The sequence below is a fragment of the Polypterus senegalus genome, chromosome 3 (assembly GCF_016835505.1).
Source record: "Polypterus senegalus isolate Bchr_013 chromosome 3, ASM1683550v1, whole genome shotgun sequence".
Taxonomy (NCBI): domain Eukaryota; kingdom Metazoa; phylum Chordata; class Cladistia; order Polypteriformes; family Polypteridae; genus Polypterus; species Polypterus senegalus.
Genome location: NC_053156.1, coordinates 264,526,343 through 264,552,761, shown reverse-complemented (window position 1 = coordinate 264,552,761; position 26,419 = coordinate 264,526,343). Strand labels below are relative to the sequence as shown.

The window sequence follows — 26,419 nt, the reverse complement described above, 5'->3', positions numbered from 1 at the left end:
GTGGTGTGAAAAACTATTTGCCCCCTTCCTGATTTCTTATTCTTTTGCATGTTTGTCACACAAAATGTTTCTGATAATCAAACACATTTAACCATTAGTCAAATATAACACAAGTAAACACAAAATGCAGTTTTTAAATGATGGTTTTTATTATTTAGGGAGAAAAAAAATCCAAACCTACATGGCCTTTTGTGAAAAAGTAATTGCCCCCTTGTTAAAAAACTGTGGAGTATCACACCTGAGTTCAATTTCCGTAGCCACCCCCAGGCCTGATTACTGCCACACCTGTTTCAATCAAGAAATCACTTAAATAGGAGCTGCCTGACACAGAGAAGTAGACCAAAAGCACCTCAAAAGCTAGACATCATGCCAAGATCCAAAGAAATTCAGGAACAAATGAGAACAGAAGTAATTGAGATCTATCAGTCTGGTAAAGGTTATAAAGCCATTTCTAAAGCTTTGGGACTCCAGCAAACCACAGTGAGAGCCATTATCCACAAATGGCAAAAACATGGAACAGTGGTGAACCTTCCCAGGAGTGGCCGGCCGATCAAAATTACCCCAAGAGCGCAGAGACGACTCATCCGAGAGGTCACAAAGACCCCAGGACAACGTCTAAAGAACTGCAGGCCTCACTTGCCTCAATTAAGGTCAGTGTTCACGACTCCACCATAAGAAAGAGACTGGGCAAAACGGCCTGCATGGCAGATTTCCAAGACGCAAACCACTGTTAAGCAAAAAGAACATTAGGGCTCGTCTCAATTTTCTAAGAAACATCTCAATGATTGCCAAGACTTTTGGGAAAATACCTTGTGGACTGATGAGACAAAAGTTGAACTTTTGGAAGGCAAATGTCCTGTTACATCTGGCGTAAAAGGAACACAGCATTTCAGAAAAAGAACATCATACCAACAGTAAAATATGGTGGTGGTAGTGTGATGGTCTGGGGTTGTTTTGCTGCTTCAGGACCTGGAAGGCTTGCTGTGATAGATGGAACCATGAATTCTACTGTCTACCAAAAATCCTGAAGGAGAATGTCCGCCATCTGTTCGTCAACTCAAGCTGAAGCGATCTTGGGGGCTGCAACAGGACAATGACCCAAAACACACCAGCAAATCCACCTCTGAATGGCTGAAGAAAAACAAAATGAAGACTTTGGAGTGGCCTAGTCAAAGTCCTGACCTGAATCCAATTGAGATGCTATGGCATGACCTTAAAAAGGCGGTTCATGCTAGAAAACCCTCAAATAAAGCTGAATTACAACAATTCTGCAAAGATGAGTGGGCCAAAATTCCTCCAGAGCGCTGTAAAAGACTCATTGCAAGTTATCGCAAACGCTTGATTGCAGTTATTGCTGCTAAGGGTGGCCCAACCAGTTATTAGGTTCAGGGGGCAATTACTTTTTCACACAGGGCCATGTAGGTTTGGATTTTTTCTCCCTAAATAATAAAAACCATCATTTAAAAACTGCATTTTGTGTTTACATGTGTTATATTTGACTAATGGTTAAATGTGTTTGATGATCAGAAACATTTTGTGTGACAAACATGCAAAAGAATAAGAAATCAGGAAGGGGGCAAATAGTTTTTCACACCACTGTATATTGTCATAATGATAATATCCAAATAGCTATGGTATATCTTTATTGTTTTTGTTGATTAATCTGTGAAATGCACCTTGAGCTGCATTTAAATGCATGATGAGGTGCTATATAAATAAAGTTATTATAATTATTAACACCAAAGCTGTATGAAAATGGTTTCAAAACAGCAATGCTAATGTGTAGGAATGGCCGAGTCAGAGCCAAAATCTCAATTCAATTCAGAATTTATGGTTGGACTTGAAAAATGCTTTTCAATCACAATCTCCTTCCAAACCAAAAGAGCTTGAGGTGTTTTAAAAGGAAGAATCAGGAAAAATAGCAGAGTCCAGATGTGAAAAGCTGCTAGAGACCTGTGCACACAAACTCAAGGCTTTCATGGCTGGAAAAAGGTGTATCTACTAACTACTGACTTGAAGGGAGTGAATACATATGACATTAATTATTTTGTGTTTTAAGTTAAGAGGTCTGTTTTTACTTTGGCAGTATAGAGTGTTTTCTGTTGATTCGTGTTAAAAAAGCCAAATTAAATCCATTATGACTCATTTTTGTATAACAATAAAACATAAGTTTCTAGAGGGCGAATGCTTTTTATAGGCAAAGTACATATAAAGAAGCTGTAGTAAATATTTATCATCATAACTAGGTATATGCTGTTTTCAACAAGGGTTCAGATGTGCCCCTCTTTAAAAGTGTTCAGTGATGAAATTGTTTACCAGATATTTTCCTAGAAATTCATCATGCATTTTTTTCCCTGCGCCCCCTGATTCTTTGTGAAACAAGCGTGATATCACAGAGTTGTAGCAGCCATACACAGAACTTTCACACATGCCTATTGAAGATCATGGCTGATCTGCTTCAGAAAGCGTGATGTCACCAACCAATCAGTACTCCAGGCCACATGTATTAATACAAGTCATTTGAGGCGTGCTAACAATATTAAGTACTGCCACCAGATATATAACACTGACTCCTGCATGCTGGCAGTTCAGCACCACATGGCTAATGGCCCTGCATAACTAGCCATGTGCCCAGCTACAGTCTCAATCTCATCCCTAATCTTTAACAAAAACAGAAGACTATAAAGGCATATATGTCTCATATATCCTCAGTGAAGGACTGAGAATTACTTGTCCATTTTAGCCTTTCGCAAGAAAGAAAAACTACACAGCTACACACTTCTAAGATTTTCTTACAGATAATAAAATTCCACCAATTTTAAATCTTCTAAACCAGTGTTCATGCAGAAAAGTAAAAACAATGCAGCAAAATTTTTAAATGAATTTGAATTTATTGGATGAGGGTGCCATCCACGTTAATAAAAGGATAAGTAACTGTGTGTCTGTCTGGTTGCTAGGTCTCTGTCATTCCAAAAGATGGCACATCGCACACATTTGCAGTTATAAAATGCATTGTAATTGTTATTCTAACGGATGGCACATCACAAGCATTAACACTGTTTTTCTGAATTCTATACCAAATGACATATAACAGAGACATCTGCATTTTATGATGCACTATAAACAGTAACACTAAGGTCTGTGTTGATTACATAGGTTTCAGGGTAGCACATCTAATCATCAATAAAGAAACAAGATTTCTATCTGTTTTGCATTCACCTCAGACAAAAATGGCATTTCTTCAAAACTATTCTATCATGAAGTTCTAGACTTCTTTCGTAGGAAGGCCCCAATTCTTATAAATGCATATGCAATGTTTTTATATTTTTAGAACTCTTCCCTACAATGACAACAATGTCATAGCTGTATTGTTTCTCTATTTTAATGGTCGCATTTAACACAGATAAAGATCTTATCTTGGTTATTTGACTTCAAGCACTAGATCACACTGTTCAAGTTAGGAATGCTCCACACTGTGATTATTGGTAATAGTGTATTCATCTGTATTAAGGAAAATGTCAAAGATGAATATAATCTTACATTACATGTTTAGATTACAATACTTATATAAGATAATGAAAAACTACTACCTGAGCAAACAAACATAACCATGTTCAAATAATCATGTGTAAAAGTCACTTGCTAACTCTCATTTAACCAAAATTTGTGTTATTTAATCTTTTAATTTAAAGGGACCGTTTTCTTAACGGATTGTCCAAACTGTCTGAAGCAACAGATCTTATCAAGGAAATGCAAGAGGAGATTGTAGCACTGGGGCCTAAAATTGAGCATAAATCAAAGGTAAAGACGTTCTAAAAATTAAAACATGACACTGCTTTAACATAGAAATTAGTTTATAGTAAATAATGTAGTGCCGTGTGAGCTGACCCAGGCAACTGTTGCTCATTTTATTGCCACTTTTAAGTACCTTTCTGTCCTTATAAGGACACAACCACTTTAAATAGTGAGAAAAGCGCTATATAAATGTAAATAATAATAATAATGATTGTTATTATTTCTAATGAGAACTGCCCACTTTTGTCACACTAGGGAGGTGACTAAGATTATGGTGGGCTCGACCTTTTGAAGGGCTTGCCTACTGCTGGCACTGAATCTGCTGTCTTGAGTAATAAATAGAATGGCAGCTCATACTGCTTCATCTTGCTTTCTCAGTGCTGATGCTGTTCTTGTTGCTGTTCTCTATCTGATGCAGAAATCAGTGTTTATGTTCATTTTTCATATGTAAACTTTTCTCAAATCATTAATTGTCACCACAATCCAAATATTTTATGGAAGTCTTATTTTTCTCATAGAAGAGGGACTTTGACTCCTACACTGTAACAAGAAAGCAGCTGGCATTTTCAAGGCTTCTTTTTCAGCACTAACCCAAGACAGACCAGAGAGAGCTGCTCATTGCTACTGCCATTGCCTAATGTCCCTTTCACCTACTGCACACATTCTGCCCCTCTGTTCAGCCAGCCTCCCTGTCACTGAGTAGTCTCATTTCCCAACCTAATGCTAATCAGATACAGCCTTGGAAGCCATTTATAATGCATCCTGAGATGAAATGTGGCCACTGTGTATTTCTGTTCAAACCAACATTTCACAACCCATTACTTTGCACCAAGTCAAAGGTAGAGTAAGAATTTGTGATATCTACACATAAAGACACTGGGGTAATCAATCAGTGTTGCCGTTTACCATAGATATAAAGAAAACTAAGAGTGATGTCTTCCAACCCACCCCTGGATATATCCATCCATCCATTATCCAACCCACTATATCCTAACACAGGCTCACAGGGGTCTGCTGGAGCCAATCCAAGATAACACAGGGTGCTGGGCAGGAAAAAAATCCCAGGCAAGGCGCCAGCCCACCGCAGCTCCTTGATATATTTCTAACAACAACAACAACAACAACAACATTTATTTATATAGCACATTTTCATACAAACAGTAGTTCAAAGTGCTTTACATATTAAAGAATAGAAAAATTAAAGACACAATTATGAAACAAAATAAATCAACATTAACATAGAATAAGAGTAAGGTTCAATGGCCAGGGGGGACAGAAAAAAAAAAAACTCCAGACGGCTGGAGAAAAAATAAAATCTGTAGGGATTCCAGACCATGAGACTGCCCAGTCCCCTCTGGACATTCTACCTAACATAATTGAAACAGTCCTCTTTGGATTTAGGATTCTCACGGAAGGGCTTGATGATGATGATGGTCACGTAGACTTCTGCCTTTTAATCCATCCATCATTGTTGGAGCATCATAAATTAAAGACCTTAAAAAGAGGTTCTTTCATACAGTATTATTAACCATACAAATTAACACAAAGCGCAAATAAAGAGCATACAGGAAATCCTGCTAAAGAAATAGGCCTTACTACAGAAAAGTTTTTCCTGTTACTTTCCTGTGGGTGGTGAATCCAGCAGGGGACGCTCGCTCCCTGGGGATGTGTTGTTTGTCTTTGAGAATGCGGGACATTCTCAAACTTGTGTGTGTATATACAGTATATATATATATATATATATGCCCCTTCAATAACTATAATGAAAATAATAAGACAAGAGAAGAACAGTATATTACAAAAGCATATTTATACAGTAACCAAAAATAGGTTTATACTTGTACTAATGGAAAAGAACATGCAGATTATGATTATTATAATAGATTTATTAACTTTAAAAAGGCAAATAATGCAAATAAATAATACAGTAATTAATAAATAAATAATCATACAAGAATAAAGTCTTTGTTTTGCGTACTCACAACTCTAAGTCTACATTTGCCCACTTTTATGGGGCCTCCCTTATGCTGTAGCTGTGGGACCCTACCCAAAACCACCACCCATACCCCAACCCCCTTCCTTTTCATGGAACTAGCAGCCTGTAAGCTGATTATTCAACTCTCATTTCTGTCTTTTGGATATTTGGATTTTGATCATCTTTTAACTTCTGTACTTTAATTTAATTAAACCTTAAAAATATCAAATCACATTCTTTTGTTATGTGGTCCACGTGATTAATGGCTCCTGTGTCCTCCTCCTATTGTGAGTTTTTTTCAGTCTGCTCCATTTTGGCCTCTCCATGCTGTGAGTTTGGGGCAGACTGATTCTTGTTTCTAGAACTTACAGGAGAGCTTAGGCTTGGATTTTTTTTGTTTCAAGCCTGATCATGAGGTTTTGAGCTGGCCACTCATAACAGTTTTATTGTATTCATGCCTGTTGATTAGCAATGCAGCCTTTTTATGACGCATATTACACTTGCCAGGACATCGAGTTTTTGATGGAAAAGTTACAGAAGGACTCAGAAGCAGTGGAACAAGTCAGAGCCCTTGTAAAGATGGAAGAACAAACCATGGGTGAAGAGACTAGAATCGTGAAGGAGTATGCAGAGGTAATTTTCAAGTTCTTGTCATTGAAGTCATAGATTGATTTAGAATCAGCATTTGGGGATGAGCCACTGGCAGCATTATCAAGAAGGAGAGCAATACAGATTGGGAAAAGAACATGCAAGACAGCTCTACTTCCACAAAGTACATGTCCATCACTGCAGAAGGTCTTGTGTTAAATCTTTGATATCATCACAAACGTTAATTCATATTTTACAAGGCACAGCATTAACTATTTTTTTAATTTTAAATATTTCAAATTGTTTTAAATCAAACAACTAATTAAAAAAAGCATTGAATGAGAAAAGAGATTCAAATGAATTATTAGTTGATTAATTTCCCCCTATTAGCACAAATGAAACAATTGTCACCAATTTATCCCATCAAAGCTTATCAATTCCTATTCGCTTCACTTTTGTAAAATATCACTTAGAGATCTGAACCTTCTAAATTGTACCACTGCCTACTGCACTACTTGGTCCCTGACTGTATCTCATCTACTGTGTACACAATTCTCTATGTGAAGTTAAATATTCTGTGCTAAATTTTGCCTTTTCTTACTTCCACTGGGCTCACAGCTGGCATCTCCCTGGTTGCACACTTCTCTCATATCTCCCTTAAATTTATTTTACTTGAATCAGTCCAGTGGCTCTCCTCTGGGCTTTTCTCTCGCACTTTTATATCTTTCTAACAATACGGAAAACAAAACTGAATACTGTACACTATTCAAGGTGAAGTGTGATCAGCACTTTTGACTTGTACTCATCTCATGACACTATTGTATGTGGGCTAACTGAGGACACCATTGACATCTAAGTCTTTCTAATGAAGTGTACTTTTAAGTGTCAGAAACTTTTGTACGTGGTATATGTTTATTTTGTGCTAAACGTCCTCTGCCACATACTATACCTGAATTCTAACAGGTCAAGTTACAACCAGGGTGTCCAGCTCCAATCCTGCATAGCCAAAGTGACTGCAGTTTTTCATTCTAACCATTTTCTTAATTAGGTGATCAGTGTTTGATGCTACTTAACTTCTTTTGCCCAAATTGTAATTGATTTGCTATTTTAAACTAAGACCCCCTAACTGTTTCTCTTTCCATAGCTTAGCTATGAGATACAAAATGATCCACCACATGACCAGCAACCAGTGTCCATCATACAATATCTGAAAATAAAGAAAGGTGAAGGTCTCAGTAATGTTGATCTGCTCAGGTCCACAAACATTTTGATAGTGTTCTTAATAAAAAGAAAATCAACCTTTTCGGAACTGTCTGCTGTTGCAGAATTAAAGAACCAACAAGCCATGGACTTAAAGGACAAGTTTAATTAACAACAAGAATCAGCTTCTAATTAAGAAATTAGTTGGAATTTGATTCCCCGACTTAGCTGGTCATCTGTTGGCTCACTTTACATGTCATTTCTATTTGGCTGCCATTTAAGAAAAAACAGAAGTAATTCAGAGGACCGAGTCTTTTAAAACAAGGAAATTAAAATGAGGGGACAAGAAGTAAATGAACAGTAGAAAATGGTCAGTGATGAAGAAAGTGGCAGGAAGAAAAACTGCCAACCTGCAGGACACCCCTGGCCTAGTATTATCCAGTCTATCTATTTTGTTGTCATCTGAAAATGTAACCATGTTTTTTTTTAGATTATTTATTTAATTTAATAAAAGAGTAGTAGCCTCACCACTGATCTCCTTGGGATGCTACTTGCCATTTACAGTTGCCCTCTGGGTGTGTGTTCATGTATAACATTGAAGGTGCAGTACTAGGAGTACTAAGGGTGATTTTATTAGTTGACTATACAGCAGCCTTGACTCATATTAAACCACAGTTTATATATTGACTTAAAACAAGCAACGTAACATATAATGTTTTTCTTGTAAGTCTGTTTTCTGTGGATAGCTAGAATAGTTTGTGCTAAGCTTGCTTTTAAAGTCCCAAACCAAATATTTTAGAAATAGACAAAAGGTGTTAGACACTATGTGTGTATCATTAGCCTAGCTGCTTGTTTTCTTTAGATTATTTTGAAACAGATAAGGAATCTATGATAATGCTGTATACGTTGTGACAGATTGGGGGCGCTGTCACTCCCTTGAACCCTTGTCCAAGATGCCATACACCAGATAAAAGTCCAAAAGAAGACTTTATTAATACAGCACAGTGCACAAAGCACCCTCCTCTCCACAATACTCATTAAACCAATCACTAATCACAATACAATAACTCCTCCACTCCCAGACGCGTTGCCACCCTTCCACCCAGCTCAGCTCGCCATTTGGGAGTTGCCACAGTCCTTTTATAGTCCGTGACCCGGAAGTGCTTCTGAACCCTCAGTCCATGTGACTTCTTAGGACTTCCGGGTTAGATCAAAACTCTTCTTTTTCTTCACCCCAGAAGCACGTCATTCCCCTTGTCCATGTGACTCGGACGTACTTCCGGGGCGTAGGGCAAATAATATTTTTTGCTCCTCCCTGCAGCTCCATCTAGCGGCCACAGTGGTATCCAGCAGGGCTGTGGATGAAAACTCCATTGTCCAGGATTCCCTGCTGGTCTTCGGGGCACCTCCATGCTGCAGGGAGGGCTCCATCTGGCGGCCTGGGGGTATTGGCCGGGATGACAAGCCGGTCAGAGACCACAATGTGTTAACTCATAAAAGTGACCTGCCTAATACAAGAAGCACACACACACAGACCTCAATGTGTGTCAAATAAATTAACTTTGCTCCAGACTGATCACACTTCTTGGATTATTTTTTATATATATACTTTGTTACAAGCCTCCATGGTAAATGTACTCATATGACTTCACGTAATGTCAGGTCAGTTTGGGGAGCATGCACTGGTATAACGTATTGCTGCAACTACCACACGACGAATCAGCTCAGGAAACTGGTTCTCAACCCCCCAGGCAGACACCCCCAGTCCCACCCTCTGGAAATGACCCTCTGTCTGCTGCAGGCTGGTGATATGTGGGCGTCCCCTTGGCGTCGTCCAGCCGCTCGGGTCCTCAAAAATGAGGATCCTGCAAGCTGGATCACCCTTGGTGAATCTCACCACATGGCTGTAGTGCCGTAACTAATGCTCCCTCACAATGCAGGTAATGTGCCTCATTTGGGACTCCAAGAGCAACCGCTAATTCAACACAAAGTCAAATCAGCGGTACACAAGGATTTTCCGAAGAGACACAGTACCAAAGGAGTCCAGTCTTCATCTCAGGCCCCTGGATAGCATCCATGTCTCGCAACCATATAGAAAAACAGGAAGCACCAGGACTCTAAAGACTTGGACCTTCATCCTTTTACATAAATATCGTTAGCACCACACACCCCTTTCCAGTGACTTCATGACCACCCCATTGTCTCCCAATCCATCTACTGACTTCATAGGAAGAGTCACCAAAGACATGAATGTCACTGCCAAGGTAAGTAAACCTCTCAACAAGGTCAACACTCTCTCTGCAGACAGACACACTGCTAATGGCTGTGCCCAAGAGGTCATTAAAGGCCTGGATCTTGGTTTTTATCCAGGACACTCTCAAGCTCAGACACTCAGACTCCTCGCTCAGTCTCTCAAGAGTCCCGATCACAGCCTCCATTGACTCCACCAAGACTCTTCATCGACTCTTCATCAAGAGTCTCAGAGTATAGCTTGATGACAACTCCAGTCTGTACTGGGAACTGAGAAGGACGGCTGCAAGAGGCTCTGAGGGGAGATAAAGGAGGAGTTTGTTAGACAAACCTGTGAGCAAGTGACACATCATCTATGGTCTCGCGACCCACATCCTGCTTTCAAAGGAATTAAAGCATTACACACATCTGAATCTGTTCCTCAGAGAATTGCAGTGAGGGCGGCTAATGGAACGGTCCTTACGGATGACACTGCAGTTATGACCCGCTGGGCTGGCTACTTTGAGCAGCTGTTTAAAGCTGATCCTCTGGCTAGGGTGTTGGATGTATCTGTGTCCACAATTCTTCAGACTGATCCTTCAATTAGCGGTGAACCATCCAATCTCACTGAAATTACACAGGTGCTGAACCAGCTGAGGTTAGGGAAGGCTGCAGGGATCTGTGGTATTCGGGGTTTATTTCTCCAGGCTGGTGGTAAGGCTGTCTTCCTGGTATTGCAAGCAATCTTTGCTTCCATTTGGGTGACTGGTGTCATCCCAAGTGACTGGAAAAAGGGACTTATAATCCCTATTTGGAAAGGGAAGTGTGAATGCCTGGATTGTGGCAACCACGTGGAGATAATTCTGCTTTCAGTGCCGGGTAAGGTCCTTGCTAGGGTCACTTGCTCACCTACTTGCGACCGTAGCAGTCTGATTTTACGCCTAAGAAGTTTACCATCAACTGCATCCTGGCACTGAGGGTTCTTATTATCACTTCTAATACATTAAAAGGTTTTCACATTTGTTTTCTTTATTCTATTACTCCCTCCGACTCCTCAAAAACACTACCCCAGTTTTATATTAAATCTGTGCTTCCCTGTTGTGCTCGGTATATTTCGCTGATATAAATTATAATCTGAAGTCAGATGAACTGACAAAACTTAAACCATTAACTAATTTGTATCAATGCACCTTCATAAAACCGAAGAACAATATCTTGATTACTGATAATAAATTTTGTGAGGAAGAGGACTTTACTTTAGTGACATTACTGAAGAAATTAAAAACATCGTCCGGAATTTGGTGAAGAACTGCAAAAAATATTTGTTAATCTGTAGAAGAATAAAAGCTGTGCCAAAACGCACAAACAATCTGGTTTGAAAGATGCTGGTGCTGGTATTTTAATATTTACCTTCTGTCTGCTCTCCAACTAGCAAGCCACTGAAGAGCTGAACGCAGTGCTTCCATCAGTACAGAAAGCCGTAGCAGCTCTTGATGCACTTGACAAAGCTGACATCTCTGAAATTAGGTGAGTAAAACAAATTCTATTTTGAAATGACACTACAATGGCAAATGTGGATATTAGGCATGAATGCCGCAATTGAAAAGTTAAGACAGAAAGCCTATTAATCTCTGACAAAATTCCACAGAAAAATAATATATCAATCAGCCTTCATTTTTCACACTTTATGTTGAATTGCTCTTCAACAGCCACTGATGCATTTTCTTTTTCCGCTTCAGTTTTGTCTTACATTGACTGCTTTTCAGGTTAAGCCAGCATCAATGCCATATACTAAAACATCAAGTATAGTCTGTATAAAAATGCATGCATTTCTGACTTTAAGAAACATACAAACTATACACCTTCATTCATCCATTTTAAAGCTGTTTTTTCTCAATAGGCTTACAGAAAATCAAAATTACTAAGTAAACAAGTTTTTAATTTCCTCGAATTTGTCAAAATATTTAATAATGTGTTTGTATTTATTTTCAGAATGTCTTCTATAAGCCTGTTTTGTCACTAAATTGGGTCAATATGTAAACTATGAAAGGTTGCCCAGTATGTATGAATTGTCTAATCAATTGATTAATGTGACAAATTTCCATACACAATAAAACAGACTGAAATCTTAAGGGTAAGCAGTCGTCAAGAGTTTCTAGGAGATGGGTTCAAGCCTAAATACAAGTCTTTTTACTGAAATATGCAACTGCACCAAAGAGCCTTAATATTTAGTCACTGTTCCCTCTTACACATAGGATATACAAATGTTATGTTTGAATACACAATGGCTGGTCAGAAAATAGACAGTACACCTTATGAGAAGGATTTAGGAGTCACCGTGGACTCTAAGCTATTGACTTCCAGATGGTATTCAGAAGCCATTAAGAAGGCAAACAGAATGTTAGGTTATGTAGCACAGTGTGTGGAGTACAAGACCAAGGAGGTTCTGCCCAACCTTTATAATGCACTGGTGAGGCCTCATCTGGAGTACTGTGGTATAGCGGGTCCACAGCTCTCGTCAAAGGCCAATTTTAAATAAATAATCACCACACTCGCAGCTTAGAGAGGAGGCGTGGTGGTGTGTGGCCATGCGGGGTCTCGGGATGATTCGTGGCGTGGGCATTTCTCGCCAAGTGCACAGGTGAGAAATAGTCTACATCTGTGATTGTCCTGGGAACCACTGATTGGCCACAACTTCCACACTCTTAATTAAATAGAAGCTTGAGGCGGCTGGAAGGGGAAGAAAAAAAGGAAGAAAGGAAAGAAGAGAACGGGCGGTTGCAGAGGAAGGCAGGAAGCAGGAGGTAAAAGTCGGTGCGGGAGAGCTCACGACAGTACTGAGCAATACTGAGTATAGAAAGGGGGCATCAAGGAGGTACAGGGTTGTCAGCAACAATCACTGAAAGCTGCAGGTCAGAATCTGCCACATCACGTGCCAGTTTCACTGTCCATGTCAACGTCTGATAACAAATTTACATCATCTTATCTATTGCTTGATGTTTTCAGTTTCTGTTTGTTCTAAAAATTGGCTTTATGGTTTCTTGTTTGCCATTGTAATTTTAGGCTCCTCCCCTCTCATGAATATTTGTCTTACCATAGAGTTAATATATACTGTTAGAAATAATAGAAATATTCATGATTTTTTCAATCATGATGTTATTTTATCCACTAGATGACAGCAGAATACTGTCCCGGGCTTAAAAATGTGAAGTGGACATGTCACCCCAAGTGTGACTGGGGAATAATCATTTTTGCAAAGAATTCTGAGCCCCAATAACACTTGAGGTATAACGCCAAGGAGGTTAAGTTGTATAACTCATCAGGAGTTTGGTCTCCAGGCTAGACAAAGAAGTAACGGTTCTAGAAAAAGTCCACAACTGAAAAGAATGAGCTATGAGGAAAGACTGAAAGGCTCAAGTCTTTCTTTTCTGTTTAAGAGGTGACATGACTGAAGTTTTTAAAATTAGGAAAGAAATTACTATAATGCAGCATTTCTCAACCTTTAAGTATTTGTGGCCCGAGTTTTCATAACAGTTTTAATCGCACCCCCCCAACATTTTTTTGAAATGTAGATGCATATTTTATTATACCTACTTAACTTTTATCGACATTTATCTAACTCTATATTTATTGTTCTAGTATCAGAATGTAGTTTAAGTTAATTTGTTTTGGTTTCAACAGATGTTTTTTTCATATTTTTGATTCTTGTTTTCTTTTTTTCACATCTTTGCGCCCCCCTTTTTGTTACTTCGTGCCCCCCTAGGGGGGCCCGCCCCACAGGTTGAGAACTACTGCTATAGTGGATCCATGAGGTTACTTTAAAATGCATTTTAATACGGTGACATAGGTCTTAAGAGTAAATGTTGCTTACTTTGTTGGGTTAAATAACCTGTTCTCTTCAAAAATGTTCTAATTTTCTAACATGTTAAGGTTCTTTTGTTATTACTGTACATGCACCAGGACTGTTTCTGGGCATAGGTGGTCTAGGCAAGCACCTTTGTGCACCTCTAGTGGTCAGGGCACACTACTGCACACCCATGTAGACAGTCCTATTTTTATTTTTTCTAGAAAAATGTATCTTTATTGGACTGGAACTCAAAGAAATGTTTATGTTGTGTGCCACAGCAGTGCCTGCACTGTCTACACTATGCACACAGCACAATCTGTTAATAAGAAATGGCCCTGGGAGACACAACATTCTTTTAAAACAGTACAGACCTATAAACATTTGGGCTCAAAGCAAATGTCTGATTATATTGTTTTATATTATTTTAACATACTAACAATGTTCAGTCTTAATGTCTGATGACCTACACAGTCCAATAATAACATGAAATCAACAACAATGATGATGATGCCAATAATAATAATCCTGAAACATTTGTCCTGGTTATGACATTAAACTGCATCCGGTGCTGCAAGTGGACCTCCAACTTGCAGGGAAAACTTAAGGGTTGGTCGCGGGATTGCAACTCCAGCAACCATAAAAACATCACACTGCTTCAAAATGGCAGAAGGGACTCTGTGCCGCATCATTGGACTTGGTACTTCAGTACTGGTGATGCAGTGAAGGAGATCAATCGCATCCTCATGGGCAGATGCTGGAGGCTCCTACAGAACTAGACTCTACAGAAGTGCCCAGTTTGTGAGTTCTGACCACAGACTTGTTGCTAGCTTAGGTCCAGTTGGCTTCCACCTACTAGGAGAATGAGGCTGGACTTGGCCAGACACCAAGATCAGGCTGTTTCTATTAAGTCTGCAAGTAGTTTGTGTGAGGAAATTGCAGACTTGGGTGTAACTGCTGATCCTAATGTAATGTGGGAGACCTTCCATAACAAGGCCTGAAGGTTGCTTAAGGGTTGTGTTGGTGTTGCCAGTGTTCCCGGAAGGAGGTATTTTATCTCACACAACACTATGGATATCATTGAGAGGAGCAGTGGCACATGGCTTGATGGCAACTCTGGTCTGTACCAGGAACTGAGAAGAATGGGTGCAAGGGCTCCACAGGCAGATAAGGATGCATTTGTTAGAAGAATCTGTGAGCAAGTGACAGATCATCTATGGTCTAGTGACCCACGTCCTGCTTACACAGGGATCAAAGCATTACATACATCAGAATTTGTTCTTCAGAGAGTTGCAGAGAGGGCGGCTGATGGAACGGTCCTTACGGATGACACTGCAGTTATGACCTGTTGGGCTGGCTACTTTGAGCAGCTGTTTAAAGCTGATCCTCTGGCTAGGATGTTGGATGTCTCTGGATCCACAATTCTTCAGACTGATCCTTCTATTAGCGGTGAACCATCCAATCTCACTGAAATTGCACAGGTGCTGCACCAGCTGAGGGTAGGGAAGGCTGCATGTATCTGTGGTATCCAGGGTTCATTTCTCTAGGTTGGTGGTAAGGCTCTCTTTCTAGCAATGCAGGTAATCTTTGCTTCCATTTGGGAGACTGGTGTCATCCCAACTGATTAGAAAAAGGGACTTGTCATCCCTATGTGGAAAGGGAAGTGTGATCACCTGGATTGCGGCAGCTACGGGGGTATAACACTGCTTTCGGTGCCAGGCAAGGTCCTTGCTAGGGTCACTTGCTCACCTACTAGCGACCGGAGCAGTCTGGTTTTACACCTAAGAAGTCTACCATCAGCTGCATCCTGGCACTGAGGGTTCTCATTATCACTTCTAATACATTAAAATCTATGGTCTAGTGACCCCCATCCTGAGAGCAATAATGGTGAACCACCCAGTCTCTCTGAGATTGCACAGGTTATGAACCAGCTGAGAGTAGGGAAGGCTGCAGGTATCTGTGGTATCCAGGGTGAACTTCTCCAGGCTGGTGGTAAGGTTGTCCTCCTGGCATTGTAAGCAGTCTTTAATTCCATTTGGAAGATGGGCATCATCCCAGCTGACTGGAAAACAGTACTTGTCATCCTATTTGGAAGTGGAAGGGTGATCACCTGGATTGTGGCAACTACAGGGGGAAAACACTGCTCTTGGTATCACTTGCCTATCTACCAGCAACTGCAGCAGTCTTGTTTTACACCTAAGAAGTCTACTATTGACTGCATCCTAGCAGTAAGGGTTCTCATGGAGTACAGTAAAGTTTTTTTGCAGTCTTTGTCGATTTTCATAAACCACTTGACTCAGTTGATCGTGCTGTCTTGTGTAACATTCTGAAACTTCATGGTATCCTCCCAAAGTTGCTTAATATCATGGCCATTCTGTACACTGGCACTGTGAGTGCTGTGCAGAGTGGAGGCAGAACCTCAATGTTTTTCCCAGTTGATTCTGGGGTTCATCAGGGGTGTGTTCTTGTTCCTTCTCTGTTCAATGTTTATATGGACTGGTGATGGGCAAGGTCATGGGGTACGGCGGCTGTGGGGCATCTGTTGGTGAAGAAAGATTCACTGATCTTGACCTTGCCGACAATGCTGTGATCTTCATGGAGTCAATGGAGGTTCTGCTCATGGCTCTTGAGAGACTGAGCGAGGAGTCTTAGTGTCTGGGATTGCGAGTGTCCAGGATAAAAACTAAGATCCAGGCCTTTAATTACCTCTTGAGAACAGCCATCAGGAGCATATATTTCTGAGAGAGAGTTGTTAACAGACGTTGCTATAAGTCATCATTCTCAAATTGTGAATTTGAGGTCATAAATACTTCGCTGCTCACAGTCCTGTCTCCAGGTCCCGATGTACAGGTCTGGCAGTGATGATTCCTCTCAGAGCAAAGAGAGTGGTGGGGCGCCATTTATAACTTCGTCTAGGGAAGCAAAAATTGTCGACCTGGCTCTGACATACACCAATGAAAGCACATGATTTTGCACATGTAGAGTTTCAATATACTAGTGCTTAGAGATCTAGCACTAGCACATGAAATTCAGTTTCTTTTAACTTTTTTGTATGTTTACTGATGCTTTCTCTATTGGCTTTTCAAGTGTTCTAGTTTGATTGCCGTTATCAGAGCTATGGTTGCATTAATTTATGCCTTACTTCTTTGCCCACCCCTTCTCCTCTCAGCAAGAAACATACAGATAGGGGATGGGGCAGCATGAAAGGTTCTCTTTATAAGCTGGATGGCATTAAGTTGCCATGGTTAGGATTTTTACTTTATGGCTTCATGGATCTGAACTCAGTTCCAGAACTGGTGACTGTGTATTTATTGGGGTTGCACCCTCTCCCCATCATGGACTGTGTCTGGTGATGAATCAGCACCATGTTTCCATATAAGTTCTTGCCTTGTATTAGACACAGTCTGGCTCACCGTTGTTCTCCAATGCAAATGTTTGTTTTAGTTAGTATATGCATTTTACAGTCTGTCTCAGCTTCATAGTACATTTTATTTATAATTTAGAAATAAGGATCATTTAAGAAGATATAGCATATGACCAACTACCTTCGATCCATCCACCCATTTTCAAAAGCCATTTTATCTTGAGTAGAGCCATGGCAAAGCTGAAGCCATATGGCACAAGTCAGAATAATTCCTGGACAACACACACACTAATTACCATTTACAAAAAAGTACATCAACAAATCTGTGCAAGTTTGTAGCTCCAAAAAAGATTTCAGAGAATAAGAGCCAGAAGTTCTACCATTATTGTTTTTGTCATTTGTAAATACACATTATTGATTTTATCTGCTGTCTTTTTTTCAGAGTATATACAAGCCCCCCAGATTTGGTGCTCACTGTTATGAATGCAATATGCACTTTACTTCAGAAGAAACCTGGCTGGACAACAGCAAAGCTTCTACTGGCAGACCCGGGATTTCTTAAGAAACTGGTCACCATAGACATTGATAGCATACCTGAGAAGGTAATTGTCATTAGTGTGAGTGCTGGCGGCACCATGTCTGGTCACCTCTTATGTTAAACATAACAATTTTATAACAATTCGCTGATGCCCTTTTCCATGCTATATTTTTGCCTGACAAATTGGCTATTGTTCCACTCACCTAGTACTTGGTCCTGACAGAGATCCAGAAAAGAAAGCACATGTGATATGATATAGGGGGAGTAAAACACAATGTAAAGCAATAACTTTACATGCCCCCCATTAGGTCTACTTCTGATATCCTCACCCTTCGCTTCAGCCTCATTAGACCTTTCCTCGGCTTCAGCTTTGGTCCTTCTTGTGAGCCTTTCTTCTTGCTAATCTTCTTTTCCAGTCTATCATGTTGCTTATATGGCTCTTACGTTGTCTCCTCCTCTAAATTGCTTCCTCAAAGAACACCTTGAGAATCTCGGGTAGTACTGTTTTGCCATGCCATCACTCTTTTCTGACATTGTGGTCAGCAGCACAGGAGCGCCACAGGGGACTGTACTTTCTCCAGTCCTGTTCAGCCTGTATACATCAGACTTCCAATAGGACTCAGAGTCCTGCCACGTGCAAAAGTTCGCTGACAACACTGCTATCGTGAGCTGCATCAGGAGTGGGCAGGAGGAGGAGTATAGGAACCTAATGAAGGACTTTGTTAAATGGTGCGACTCAAACCACCTACAACTGAACACCAGCAAAACCAAGGAGCTGGTGGTGGATTTTAGGAGGACCAGGCCCCTCAAGGACCCTGTGATCATCAGAGGTGACTGTGTGCAGATGGTACAGACCTATAAATACCTGGGAGTGCAGCTGGATGATAAATTGGACTGGACTGCCAATACTGATGCAAAGTGCAAAAGAGGACAGAGCCGACTATACTTTCTTAGAAGGCTGGCGTCCTTCAACATCTGCAGACTCGGTGGTGTGCTGGGGAGACAGCATAAAGAAGAGGGACGCCTCACGCCTGAACAAACTGGTGAGGAAGGCAGGCTCTATTGTAAGCATGGAGCTGGACTGTTTGACATCTGTGGCGGAGCGACGGGTGCTGAGCAGGCTCCTGTCAATCATGAAGAATCCACTGCATCCACTGAACAGGATCATCACCAGACAGAGGAGCAGCTTCAGCGACAGACTGCTGTCACCGTCCTGCTCCACTGACAGACTGAGGAGATCGTTCCTCCCCCACACTATGCGACTCTTCAGTTCCACCCAGGGGGCTAAACGTTAACATTATACAAAGTTACTGTCTGTTATACCTGCATTTTTATCACTCTTTTCATTTTTTTTATTAGTATGCTGCTGCTGGAGTATGTGAATTTCCCCTTGGGGATTAATAATGTATCTATCTATCTATCTATCTATCTATCTATCTATCTATCTATCTATCTATCTATCTATCTATCTATCTATCTATCTATCTATCTAGTGCATCTTTATTTACCAAATGAATGGAAATTAGCTGAATAGTTGCTAAGTTAACAGTCAATCCAGTACTCCAATTCAGAAAATGTGTATACTAACTGTTGTCCATTCATTTATGTGCCTGGATCAAAGGGATCCACAGCCTTTCCAAACAAAATATCAGTATCAACCCTCAATTTGATGCCTGTCCATCATGGGACATGCATTCACACACAGCCACACTCCCTCACACCAGGTCAGTTTAGATTTACCAATTGACCAAGCCTGTTCATTAAGTCAATCTCAGTATGTCAACATGCATGCTGTAACTGTACACATTGTCATGAACTAAGCAGTACGCAGTGCTCAGGTTGTTTTTGACCATACCTAATATGTTGTTAATCTTTTTAAACGGAAGCATGGTCAGCCTATAAATGGTCCTAAGTAAGAAGATTGCGTTGATCAAAGTTCATGCAATGTTCTGAGTAAGAGCATATCCATCCATTCATCCATCCATCCACATTCATAGCTTGCTTATCCAAGGCAGGGTCACAAGAAATATGGAGTCTATCCCAGCAATCGATGGGCACAAGGTAGGAACAACACCTGGACAGGGTGCCAGGATGAACAGACACAGGGCAAATTCACCAATCCCTCATGTGTTTGGAAACTCACACGGACATGGAAGAATATACAAACTCTACACAGTGGGGGCAAACTCCAGCCTCTTTGCCTTGCACTCTATCACTGTGCCACTGTGCTGACCATTATAAGAGTATAATAATATTTAAAAATATGCAACTTGTTCAGGTAAAGCCTGTTTCTGATAGACTTGAACCTTAATTTTAGCAGTTAATGCCTTCTGCTTATTTATTTCTATACAACTTTTACATCTCAATAAGTAGTTTTAAACAATTTTACATTTTTACCCCATATTACTTTCAAAAGTAAAAAATGCATCAAAACAATTGTTTTTATAATTGTCTCTGGCAATTCTAGGTATTTATCAAGCTAAGAAGATACTCTAAGGATCCCAGCTTCACCTCAGACAAAGTTGGCGTCGTTTCTACTGCTTGCCGTTCTTTGTGCCTTTGGGTTTTGGCTGTGGAAAATTACTATGAAGTACACAAGGTACAGGAAAAACATTTTGCATTAATACTAATTATTTTGCTTTTGATCTTGCAGACATTTTCTCATTTTATCTAATACAGTTTGTTCTTTCAGCATTTTATTATATATTAGAAGTAAAAAATCTGTTTTTGTTTGTCAAATTAAAAAAATCTGATTGCTGTCATTGAACTTTTACATTGTTTTTGCTTTCCTTCCATTAAGAAAGGAAACTTTAATTTATTTCTCACCCAATTAATTATTTCTATATAGGTTTTAGGTTTCTAGGGTCATTACTGCCACGTGTACAGAGGAAGGTGAAATGCTCAGTTGAATCTGTTCATATATTTGTTATTCTAATAATATCATTGTTTTTACTAAAGCTCTAAATAGTATTTTAAATCTAAATTAAACAGGATCACCTTAAACCAGGGGTCCCCAACTCCAGTCCTGAAGGACCACCGTGGCTGCAGGTTTTCATTCTAACCCTTTTTGTTAATTAGAGCCCTGTTTGTGCTGCTAATTAACTTCTTGTGAATTAATTTTAAATGACTTGTTTTTTTAAGATTTGTTCCCCTGAATTTATTCATCGTTCCTCTGATTTGCTTCATTTCTTTCCTTAAATGGCACCAAAATAAAAATGAAATGTGAAGTGAGGAAGCCAACAAGAGACCAACTAAGTCAGGGCCTCAAACTTGCTTAATGAGGCGCCGATTCTTGTTATGAATTAAACCCGTTCTTTAATTCCGTGGCTTGTTGCTTCTCTCGTGGTGCATTACCAGACATTTCCAAAATTGCTGATTTTCTCTTTTTTAAGGGCTCTGTTCAAATGTTTTGGGGATCTGAGTAGACCAACATTCCTGAGACCTTCATCTTTCTTTATTTTCAGATACTGTGTGATGGGCACCAGTTATTTTGGCTTATTTTGCATCTCATTATTGTTTGGCTGCTAATTAAGGAAAAAAAAAACAATTAAGGGCTCTGAGTCTTTAAGAGAAAGTCAGTTAAAATTAGTTCAAAAGAAGTTAATTAGCAGCAGAAACAGGTCACTAATTAAGAAAAGTGTTAGAATGAAAACCTGCAGACACGGTGGTCTTCCAGGACCGGAGTTGGTGACCCCTGCCTTAAACTGTTTTTTGGATCTATCTGGCTGATTCCGGTCTCATTGTTTATGGGGGGCTACAAGTAGACTTGCCTATATTATAAAAACACTTATTACGCTCTTATGTGGCAAACATATATTATTAAATTACAGAATTGTTAAATATAAATGTATATGTCCCAGATTTATTCATGCAAGAATAATCAATGTGCTCCCTTGGAAAGGTAAAGTGTATTTAGTGTATCTAAAGTGTATTACTAAAGGCCGCAGTGGTAATGCTCAGCCTCTTTTCTCCCTCCTTCTATTAGCACTCACAACATTAGATTGTGGACAGTTTCTGCAGTACATTATAATTCTGAGCTGGACAGTCGGAAGAGGAGACAGCTCCTAAAATTGTCTTCCATGCACATCTCACACTTGCTGTCACTGTTGTGTTTGCACTTCCATCTGTGCTTAGCATGTCACCTGCATAACTGAAGCACTTGACCTTCCTTCAAAACAGCTCCAATGCAAATAAATATTTTTGCTGTGATTATATCAGCATCCGGCACACCTCACACTTAATTTCTAAGCAAATGTCACCCTTGCTGCCTGCAGACTGCCCTTCACGCCACTGCATCTTTTGCGCACACACTTTCAGTAACCTATATAGTACTTTAAAATGTGTTTCTCCTAACATGTCTCCTACACGTGTTGCATGACAAATCCAGGGACGTGCAGTAAGGGGAGGCAGGTGAGTCATCATCCATCCATCCATTATCCAACCCAATATAGCCTAACTACAGGGTCACGAAGGTCTGCTGGAATCAAAGTAAAAAAAATAAATAAATCATAATGATAAAATAAAATAAATTTGTCCACTGCTCTGTGCTATAAGTTTAAATATCTGTATGATTCCAATAATTTTGATCATTTCTATAGTCCAAATTGCTGAATTTGTGCATTTCCTGTTCAAATACCGGGGAGAAACGTGACGTGTGGCAGCAACGAGCCTCACCTCACCTCGGACTGTACTCTCCCTCACACACTCGGTTGATGCATTCAGTTGGCTCGTGCCTGTTGCTGTCTCTCTGTATGTCACCAATATGTTTTCAGGCACGTTTATTATACACCCCGACTTTCCACAGTCTGGCTAATATCTTTAATGAATGTGTGTGACATATTTAGTCTTGCTGATCGGACATAGAACTGCAGTGAAAAGGCACAAGGTGAGGCAGACAGTACCGTGCCGCCCTGAAGGGGGCGCATGTGAGCTCAACAGGCACTCATTGCTGCTGTTCTTCTACTCAGAGGCTCTCGGCGCCAATAAGTTAGCGATATCAGAAAGTCAAGTGCACTGCAGCGGTCTGACTGACTACCAAAATGTAAGATTAAGACTTTTAAAACTAAAGGAAAATAAGTAGGACTTTTACAAGAAAGTGACGGAGAAGTATAGGCGCATGGACTTCATTTACACATAAAGGTAACACCATAAACGGTTTTCAACTTTATCAAAAATGGGATAAAGTAAGAAAAACTAAGAAAAAAACAATCCAATATTTAAAAACTAAACTTTGACCTTAAATAAAATATTATTTTGTTTTTCTTGTTATCCTTTTGTTGAACAGTCTGTATTAAAATTGATTAAGGCATCAGAATTAAAAGCTTTAAAAAAACATATATTTAAATAAAAAAAATTATTCTTTTTTTGTACACCATTCTATACTGTACTTTCATTTGTACTAAATGAGTATGAATTGTGGAATTGCAACAGCAAATTTAGAGCACATAGAGGATGAGGAGCAAATGTGCTCTCTCCGCTCTCTCTCGCCACTATAAATGTAGCGTTCTTTCTTAGTCATATACGTGCTTTACCTATATGTGTGTGTGTAAAGAATGCTGATGAGATATGAAACATAACCAGTAGTCAATGTGCAAGCTACCATTGAATAGTGAATAAGCTACTCTTTGGGGTTCGTATATATGCACATCTAACTCTGAAGGAGTCAGCACCTCACCAGCCATGAACCTCACCGCACGTCACCAGACAAATCTTTTCACACCTCCTGCCTCTTCACCTCAAACCATCACCTTTCCTTATTTTTCTCTACATTTATTTTGTAGCCTTTGGCTCCCAAATTTGTTCTCCATTTCAGTGTTGCTTCACTTTTTGCTATCAACATGAGGCCATCAGCGCAGAAAAACTCCCATGACAATCCTTCACTGCAGACACTAATTACTCATCCACATTTCACCATCTCACCACCTCTCTCAGCCACTTCTTCAGATCTGTTAATCTGTCCCTTACCCAAAGATCATGTCTGGTGTTTGGTTTTCATGTATGAAACCAAACTGCTTTTCACTAGCTTTCACTTGATCCCCGATTCTTTTCTCTAGCACTGTCTTAACCACCTTAACAAGCAGCTTCAACGGCTTGATCACTCAATACGGTATGACTTCCTCTCCATTGAGTAAACTGGAATCAGCATATTTCTTTTCCAGTCTTCAAAAGTCCTGTTTCATGTTGCAGTGATCTGTGAACCATTCGATTCCAGGACATTCCATTGTCTTCCATATTTCTGACACTTGTCCAGCTGGATCTCCTGCTTTTTCTCTCTTCATCTTCTTCAGCTTTCCAGTAACTTTTTGAAACCTTACAGCTACTGTAGATCCTTCCACATTCTCACAACAAACCATTAACCCTTTCACTCTCGCCATTTAGCAGCTTCTCCTTGTGCTTCTTCCAGCCATCATTAAAAGCATTACTATCAATCATGATGTTGTCTGCAGTATTTTTCAGGCAGTACACGTCCACATACCTCGAGCATGCAAAAGGCGCTATATGAATAAAATGCATTATTATTATTATTATTATTATTATTATTATTATTATTATTATTATTAATGTATCCTCTGCTTCTCTGGCCATCTACTAGGAAATCCATAACACATTCATCTTTTCGTCCTTCCTTCCTCAGAGTCCTTGAGTTTTTCCTTCTTGCAATTTTGCACTTGCTTTTCTAGTCTTTTGCTTTGCCTCCTTACAGATTGTCTTGTCATATGTCACCTTCATCTTCTGCCACTCCTTAAAGTTGTGTGTTTGTAAAGGATGTTGAGGCTTCTTTTTAAATGTTTGTATTCCATAATTACAAGATATGAATTCATCCTTTCACTATGAAACCAGTCTAGGATAGCAGAGGCATCAATCTTATGCCAGCAGTGTCATGTGCGAGGCAGGAACTGGGCTTGGACAGCATGCCAGCCCATCACAGGAAAACCCACACACATTGTCACACTGACCCATACAAGGTCTAGATTTATTTCAAGATTTTGATTTATGGGAGGAAAACTGGAAGATACACAGACACAGACAGGCAGCCACAGTAGACTGGCCAGACCACCGTCCATTGCAGGGCCCAATATCTTCGACGCTCACACTCATAATGAGACAATTTAAAACCACTGAGCAGCCTTCAGTAACAAGCACATCTTTGGTGAAGTGGACAAAACATCCAAAACAACATGAAGAGAAAATGGAAACTCCACATGGTCTTGGAAGCAGGCATGATATCCCGGCCCATACTTATGTAAAATGATTTACTAATTATTAAGAATTTCTGGTTGAAAGCAAGTTTTAGAGGGTATGTTAGTATTTTTTCCCTTGTTGTTATGTACACCCCATGACAAGAACAGGAAAAAGAGCAGAGAAAAGGCTGCAGTAACCATATTATTTACTGTTTACAGTATTTCAAATATTCTGATATAACTGTTATACATTTTGACATAACATGTATAATGTTAAAACTGTCACAAGAGTATATTTTCTTTTTTGAATAGTTACATAGTTTATTATTTTTTAAAATAAACCTAGCAAAGCAGATGAGAAAAATACTTGGTACTAGCTCACCACAGACAGTGTGGCATAGGGGCTAAAAAAGTGATCTTGAAGCCATGAGGGCGCCTCATTCAGTCCCTTAGTGTGTCTTAGTGTGTCATTGTGTTAGCCTGATGGGGTCACTGAACCTCTCTGTGTGCCATCTGTTCAAAAACTAAGTGTGTGAAAATGTGCTATATAAATAAATGTTGTTGTTGTGGTGTAGGTTTCATAGTTTGTAGTTATTAATTTTCCTGGGAAGGTGTTCACTTAAAAAAGGTGCAATATAAAATAGGGGTTGCATGATTCATAAATGTTACTTCATTAAGCTTGTTAAAGTTTAACATCTTTAATGATTCCTTTAAGAGCTTTAATAGTAGACTTCAGAATTGTATTACCACAGTCCTTGCTTAGAATCAAAAACCTGAACTGCACTGTAGTCATTTTTAGAAACGTTTGTCTAAGCTGTACATTTCAGATTGTGTTCTTCAAGGAGAGGAAAGGTTTTTCCGTAATTTTCTGCTGGTGAAATGCACTTTAAAGCTTCTAAAGGAGATAGGTTTGCAGAGGTTTTTGACATCCATTGAAGCAGAGACTTCAGCTTGCAATCGCATGCCCATGGATTCTCGTGGAGATAAATGTCTTTAAGGCCTATAAAGGAAAGGATATTAAAATCATTCAAAAGTCACACATTTCTACGATACCTCAATTTCTTTCATCTAGTGTCAAATTGAATTGATCAAAATCATTCATAAAATAACAATTATATACAGTTATATCAGAAATAACATGATTAATATCATTATTTCCATTTCTTTGTAAAATAAGATAAGAGAGATAGTATATATGGAAATTTAATATTAACCCCTTCTCTAGACAGAGGTGCAGTTTCAGCATGGAGTTTGTCTGCCTACACTCGGTCAGATTCCAAGAATCCATGTTACTTCAAAACCTATGTGCTGCAAACGGCGGTGCTGTGACAAAGTTGTGGTATCTGCTGGTGGCTGACATAATTACAATGCGTAGATAATGACTGTGAAACAAGGCAGAACCACTGGATTTTCACGAGGGACTCTGATGCGTGGGTGGCACGGTGGTGCAGTGGTAATGCTGCTGCCTCACAGTAAAGAGACATGGGTTCGCTTCCCAGGTCCTCCCTGCGTGGAGTTTGCATGTTCTCCCGTGTCTGCGTGGGTTTCCTCTCACAGTCCAAAGACATGCAGGTTAGGTGCATTGGCGATTGGTGTGTAGGTGTGTGTGTGCTCTGCGGTGGGCTGGCGCCCTGTCCAGTGTTTGTTCCTGTCTTGCGCCCTGTGCTGGCTGGGATTGGCTCCAGCAGACCCCCATGACCCTGTG

At 39.9% G+C, this 26,419-nt stretch overlaps 1 protein-coding gene across 1 annotated transcript in view; it reads left to right on the top strand.

Moving 5' to 3' along the window:
- The window catches only part of LOC120526665 (dynein heavy chain 6, axonemal-like), a 234,043-nt gene that overhangs the window by 132,667 nt on the left and 74,957 nt on the right, over window positions 1–26,419 (top strand). The window contains exons 54-58 of the mRNA XM_039749820.1: window positions 3,693–3,801; window positions 6,278–6,403; window positions 11,220–11,314; window positions 17,438–17,597; window positions 20,001–20,132. Coding sequence (XP_039605754.1) covers window positions 3,693–3,801; window positions 6,278–6,403; window positions 11,220–11,314; window positions 17,438–17,597; window positions 20,001–20,132 — 622 coding nt within the window. The remainder of the gene's footprint in view (window positions 1–3,692; window positions 3,802–6,277; window positions 6,404–11,219; window positions 11,315–17,437; window positions 17,598–20,000; window positions 20,133–26,419) is intronic.